Here is a 6,511-nt window from a genome sequence, read left to right as displayed (position 1 = left end):
TCAATCACACTCCTAAAATACGAAGTACATAAGCACGGAAAAACTTACTTAGCAACATAATGGACTGCCTCAGTTGTTGGGAAAACTCTTGGCTGGAATGAATCTTTAATATGTCGTTCTACTTGAAGCTACATTCTGTGATGACATACCTTCAAACCAATCTTCAAACCCCTAATAAACAAACAGAAAGTAAACTCCGAAAAGCTATACCTTAAGGTCAGGGAATAGAGGCGGGATGACCACCGGGATCAGAGACGACAAAAAGAGATCTCAACCAAGCAAGATGCGGCTGGCGCGAAGATAAAATTTTTGTTCCGTGCTTTGGGTTTTTCGTGTGCGATTGCTGAAAATGTTAGGGTTTTTTAAACAGTAGAACTGCCAACACTTATTTAAAGCATTGACAGTTTATCGTTATATACCAACACCTATATAACGCTTCGGTAGTTGGCATTTCTTTCGATAGCCTTTTGCACTCGTCGGTAGTTATACTTAGCTTTTTTGTTTTATTGACAGTATCCGCTGACGATTGGTCTCATGAAGCCAGCAAAAATATCTATTTCCCAACACTTGAAATACATTGTCAGGAGTTTTAGTATATCTCTCGACGTCCACATAATCCATCAACATAAATTTTAACTCTCGAACCATCTTTTTTCTGACGCTTTTGCTATGCCTCGACATTAGTTGATGAAACATCTAAAATATTCTACTATTTTCTGCTAACAAACTTGAGACTAACACAAGTGTCAAATTGTCCGTGGATGGATACCACACCATTGCTCATATTTCTTTTATCATGCAGACACTCAGACTATTTTTCCATGTAATACAAATGCATGATTGATCCATCTTTTGGCATCCATAATAATAGTTACTTATTGGTATGAAATCAAAGCAGCTTCATTGCCAAATGAGTAAGAAAGCTCCAAATTTATGGTTATGCAAGTTCTTTTAGATCACCAAATGCTAAAATCCCCCAAATCAAGTTGATTTTATTCGAGAGAAAAAGGTAGCACGAAGTTACCTTGATGATCAATATCAAGAGTAGAAAAAACAGATTCCAATCAACTCTACATTAATCATGACTCTACCATGCAAATCAAATCAGAAAAAATGAAAAGGAACAAACACATAGCTTATGATAGAAATAGTTATCAAAGTTGAGAAGTGAGTCGTAATTCAATCATATTTTTTTGTTTATAACATAGTACAAAAAGTAGATAGATTGAGAGACACATACAATAATATTCCATAACTTTTTCCATTATTCTACAATTTTAGCTAGGTAAAGAAAAATAATGCATATATAGGATGGATATTCATGGGCAAAATGGTAAGAAATAGAGAGATTTAAAGCTCAGCATCAAGGTCAAGAACCACATCATGTTGGCCATAAACATTGGCAAACACAACAGCTTTGTATTGAGGAAGTTGGCCAATTTTAGCTGATTCATCTTCACTCAATGACCAATCAAAAATGTCGATGTTCTTTCTCATTCTTTCTTTGTCAAAGCTCTTTGCCACTATGCTCACTCCTTGCTCATAAACCCATCTCAATGCAATCTATAAACATTTCAGATTTTAGTTAAAATAATGACTTATTATTCAAAGTTACAGTCATGTGTTATTATTGTAAAAGAAAAAATGAAATGATTAGTTATACCTGAGCACTTGTTTTCCCTTTGGCGTTGGCAATTTGAGTAATAACATCAGAGTCTACAACTTTGTTGTGTCCCCAATGTGTCCCAACTGCCCCTAGAGGAGAATAGGCAGTTACATGAATGTCATTTGCTTTACAAAACTCTCTCAATTTATCCTGATGCCAAAGTGGACTCATCTCCACCTGTTCAAATAGAATTGTTCTAAATATCACCTCGACTATTTGTTGGTAGAACACAATATTAAGAAAAAAAAAATTGCAGATTTAACAAAATTTAAATTTAGTTCTGAAAATTTTCAATATATATATATATATATATATATATAATTAAAAGAAAAAAAAAGTGATGAATAATTACTTGATTGAGAAGAGGGGGTATTTTTGCAAAGGAAAGAAGTTGTTGAAGCCTTTTGGGAGAGAAATTACTAACACCAATAGCTTTGGTGAGGCCAAGGTTTTGGCAAAATTCCATTTTATCCCAAACTCCTTTGAGATCAATTTGAGAAATATCCTCCTTTGCAACTGGGACTTTCCGTACTTGAGGATTCAACTTCAATGGAATGTGGATCAAATACATATCAACATATTCCATTCCCAAATTCCTGAGATCATCAATTTCATTTTTTAATTACTACAAATTATATATTTCACAATTAACTGCTACCTTTATCTATTGTAATTAATTATAATAAACATGTAACTTGAGATATAAGAATTAAGTTGTGGGTTTAATTTGTGTTCAAAACTTTCAATTGAAATTAGTGATTTTCTTGGTAAAAAACTTGCATCAGTTATCTCAAGTTCGGATGAAACTGATATTTAGGATGAAAACTAGTAGAAATTGACAAGTAAAAATGGATTCTTTTTTCCCCCTTAAATTATGTTGGTCATCACTTTGTTGGCATTTGTTTGTTCATATTCAGTTCACTAAAATTGTTTCTACAATTTTTTTTTTTTTTTTTTAACAAACTTAATTATATTAGTTGGGACGGCCTGCAAAAATATTGTTTTTTTAAATTCATCTCTAAAAAAATGGTTGAGAAAGTGATAAAAAAATAAAAGAAAAGAAAAAAAGAAAAAGATACGGTACCTTAGACTAGCCTTGATTCCGTCAAGAACAAGGGAGGGATCAGCAAACCCACAAGCTAACTTAGTGGTTATGAACACTTCATCTCTTGATTCTATAAGTCCAAGTTCCAAAGCCTCTTGAATCCCCTCCCCAAGAGCCTTCTCTGATCTGTACGAATACGCCGTATCAAAATGACGGTATCCAGCTCTAACCGCCTCCACCACAGCAGGTTTTGTTGCCTCTGGCCCGACCATGGACATCGTCCCCATCCCGATCACTGGCATCAACTGGCCATTGCTCAAAGTCACCATCGGAACCACTCCCATTGTTTAGTTAGGCTATGTTTGTTGAAGCCCCTCCTCTTCACACCCTCTGATCTTCTACAAAGCTCACAATGTATAATTTGCATACAAATGTTTAGCCAACTGAGTTTATATTGTACTCAAACCTCTTCGGAATTTATGAGAATAATTATAGTATTGATATTTCCACAAATCGAAGCAGTTAATATTATTAATTAATTCTTGATGAATAAAGAATAGTATTAATCGGAGAATAGTATAACTTAGAAATATTAGATTAGCCACTTGGCAATCCTTTTGACTTAGAAATATTAGATTAGCCACTAGGCAATCACTTTGGTTTGGTTGACTCCACTAATTATTTACTGCAAAAGAAAAAGTATGTTTAATTTTGTAACTTAGCCGATTTCTTGATAAAAAAGGCTATCTTTTTTCTATTAAATAGAAAAAGGAAACTATTTACATCCATAAAAAAAATCATTAAAATATGAAAATTATTATACTTGATTTTTTTTAGAAAATTCAAATATTTTGTCAACTTTGTTTTTTTTTTTTTTTTGACAATTTTTCAAAAAATTCCATTTATACCCTAAAACATGGGGCTGTAGGATTAAAATTTAAAAATGAATTAGTCTATTCATTTAAATTAATCTAAGCTTTTTTAAATCAATAAATTTAGAGTAATATATTGGAGTGCAGTTTATAACTATTTTCCCCTTTTATTCCATTATTTAAAATTAACCTAAACTGAGCAAAATTATTTTTGATCTCAAGTGTCGATACATCCTGTCCCAAATGTCACTATGCACGACTAGTGGAGACGAGACTACCTAGACATTCTACGTGAGTCTCCCAAGAGTTAACACGACATGCACTATAATAGTTTTTGAAATTCTGACACTTTTTTGTCTCGATGCATCATTTTACGTGGGCAAAAACGTGTTTATCTCATCGAAATTCTAATTAGTCAGCAAAGTTTGAGAAATCTATACATTTTTTATACATATTTATGTCGATACAAGATTTATACATATGGCGACGCAAACTACGTCAGCCTGTAAGTTTTAAAATCGAAAAACCGATACGTTTTATACATATTTGTGCCGACGCAAGATTTATACATATGACGACGCAAAAAACATCGGCTTAGGTTTTAAAAATGAAAAACCCGTACATTTGGACTTCAAAAACCTATCCTTTCTTCAAAATTTGGACTTGGTCTAGCTACCTGCCTCCATTGAGGAACATTTTCTGTCCATACTAAAGTATTTTCTCTTCCTTGACCTTTACTCCCATATCTTCTCCATGACTCATTCTAAACTTGGATGGCGAACATGAGAACGAGCTTCAAAATTTCCTCGTTGTTGAACGCTTAGTGCATAACACCTATTCTCACTACGACGTTCCCCACCTTGCATGCTACTAGGACTTTGACCACACAGGTCTTCCTTCACAGCCTTGTTCTTCTTTTCATCCACCATGTATCTTCCAACTCTCATGGCAGCTTCAACTAGTTTCGAGAAATCTTACTAGTCCATGTTGGCCGTCTGCGTACGTTGCTCTAATCTCCATTCACAAATCATCTTCAAACCGCTTGCACTTATAAGTTTCATCAATTACAAGGGCTAAAACATACTTAACTTAGTAAATCTTTTTTCATACTCTGGACTGATGGCGGCCATGTCGCCTTGAACCAAGATTATTAATTCCTTTCTATTCGCGCCACAAAAGGAACAAGGGTAGAACTTGTCCCTAAATGCATTCCTAAACTCCTTCAATGTGATAAAGATTACTCCTTATGCTCTCGTCGCATGAAGGATCCACCAGTCTTCAGTGCTGTCTTGCAACAAAAATGTTGCTAATTTCACCCTTCTTTCCCTAGGGCAATCCATCATTCCAAAACATTTCTCAAACAGATTTAACCACTTATCTGCATCATGGATTAGTCGTTCCTCTAAAGGTTGTTGCTCTCAATGCCTCCAGTCTCTCAAGACCTAACCTCTTGTCTAACTTTTGAGAAAAGTTATCCTTTGTGTTTCACCCCACCGTCTCTGGTGGGTTCCTGAACATCTTTTCAGATACTGGCGCTCTATTAGTACTCCCAATAGCTAGAATATTCATTGCAACTTGCCTGACTCGCCTTAGCCTTTCTCGTGGTGCTAGAATTCCCATAGTGCATCAATATATTAGACTTTCATACCATCATACGACTCTATACATGTATAACTTCTAACCAACACTTTATCCAAGAACTTATGCTTTGATACCAACTTGTCACGTCCCACACCAAATGTTACCATGCTTGACCAGTACTGGAGACATGACCGCTTAGACATTCTACGTGAGTCTAAGATAATATAGTAAATGTTCAAAAAAATACATAGCAATAAAAAAACTATGTATGTCTCCTAACAAACTGCATATGCCATTCTACACTGACTGGACCTACAATGATATAAAAGTAAGTTTATTACATATGCATATCTTTACTAAATAATGTAATTTAAAAAACTTAAGAATGGAAACATATATACGTACAGCAAGGGATCATGGTCTCCTCTATGTCCGACTCATTTATTCTATAAGATTCTGCATTTGTTCCACTTGTGAAGCCAACATCTCCGATGTCTTTCTCTATTCTTCTATCGTTCGTTTAGCTTCATCAAGCTCGACCCATTGCTTCTCAATCAAGAATTTTTGTCGTAATTCGTATGCCTTAGCTTTTAAATACATGGTCGAGGAACTGTTAGCATTGGCCGTCTTACGGGACTTGGGCTTGGGTCCTCAACCACCTCTAGGGTAGGTCGGGAGGCAGGACTGGAGTTCCAACACTTGACTCTACAACAAATTTCATAATTAAGTTAGTCAGACACAAATAAAAAGAACATAATAAGACAGAAGTATTGGTTGAACTTACATGCACAGCGGCCTGCGATACGAACGCACCATCTCGAACGTGTGTTTTCTTGAATAACTTCACACGGTCGACTGACTCACCTCGCTGCTCAGTAGCTCATGATGTCATTGTAGAAATGACTTGGACCCACTGCTATGATTGTAAGGCTGTTTTCTTCTAGCAGCCTTGTTTGTTCGTGATTGGTTCTACATGAAAAAAAATATTTATTTCTTATACATATAAAAAGCTGAATGAAATAATCATTACAATATATAAGCCTTACCTACAATGCACGACTCATGTAGTAATTGCAGAGGAAGTGTCAATCTTCGATATGTCCACCTATACGTGCGGTGGGTTGGCACGTGCCTGTTCAGGGTCACTGTACTTTTTGAAATATCTATGATAGTTGCCCATAAACTCCTTGAAACAAGTGAGCATTTGATGCTTAACAAATCTATTCATTGCTTGATCGTTGAAATCAAGCACGAAAAAGCATTATACATAACAAAGCACCACACATTAGCTTGGTTAACTCAAGTATGTTTCAAAGGAAAACCGAATTGTGTATTGCACGTACTTAT

General features: G+C 35.2%; 1 protein-coding gene across 1 annotated transcript; it reads right to left on the bottom strand.

Moving 5' to 3' along the window:
• Positions 1-1,168: 1,168 nt before the first annotated feature.
• On the bottom strand, positions 1,169-3,162 carry LOC127151316 (D-galacturonate reductase-like). Its single transcript, XM_051090802.1, has 4 exons — positions 2,751-3,162; positions 2,019-2,262; positions 1,664-1,843; positions 1,169-1,563 (listed from the first exon to the last, which is right to left on the bottom strand). The coding sequence occupies exons 1-4, from the start codon at positions 3,053-3,055 to the stop codon at positions 1,351-1,353; spliced, it is 942 nt and encodes a 313-aa protein (XP_050946759.1). The 5' UTR covers positions 3,056-3,162; the 3' UTR covers positions 1,169-1,350.
• Between the last annotated feature and the right edge of the window lie 3,349 nt (positions 3,163-6,511).

Source organism: Cucumis melo, chromosome 10 (genome assembly GCF_025177605.1).
Source record: "Cucumis melo cultivar AY chromosome 10, USDA_Cmelo_AY_1.0, whole genome shotgun sequence".
Lineage (NCBI taxonomy): Eukaryota > Viridiplantae > Streptophyta > Magnoliopsida > Cucurbitales > Cucurbitaceae > Cucumis > Cucumis melo.
Note: the sequence above shows the minus strand (reverse complement) of the source record. Positions and strands in the feature narration are given on the sequence as shown.

Excerpts from the sequence above, each read along its gene's own strand:
- LOC127151316 (XM_051090802.1), bottom strand. The coding sequence starts at position 3,055 with ATGGGAGTGGTTCCGATGGTGACTTTGAGCAATGGCCAGTTGATGCCA. Across the intron at positions 2,263-2,750 it reads GGAATCAAGGCTAGTCTAAG|GAATTTGGGAATGGAATATG; the intron begins GTACCGTATCTT and ends TGATGATCTCAG. Across the intron at positions 1,564-1,663 it reads AAGGGAAAACAAGTGCTCAG|ATTGCATTGAGATGGGTTTA; the intron begins GTATAACTAATC and ends AAATGTTTATAG.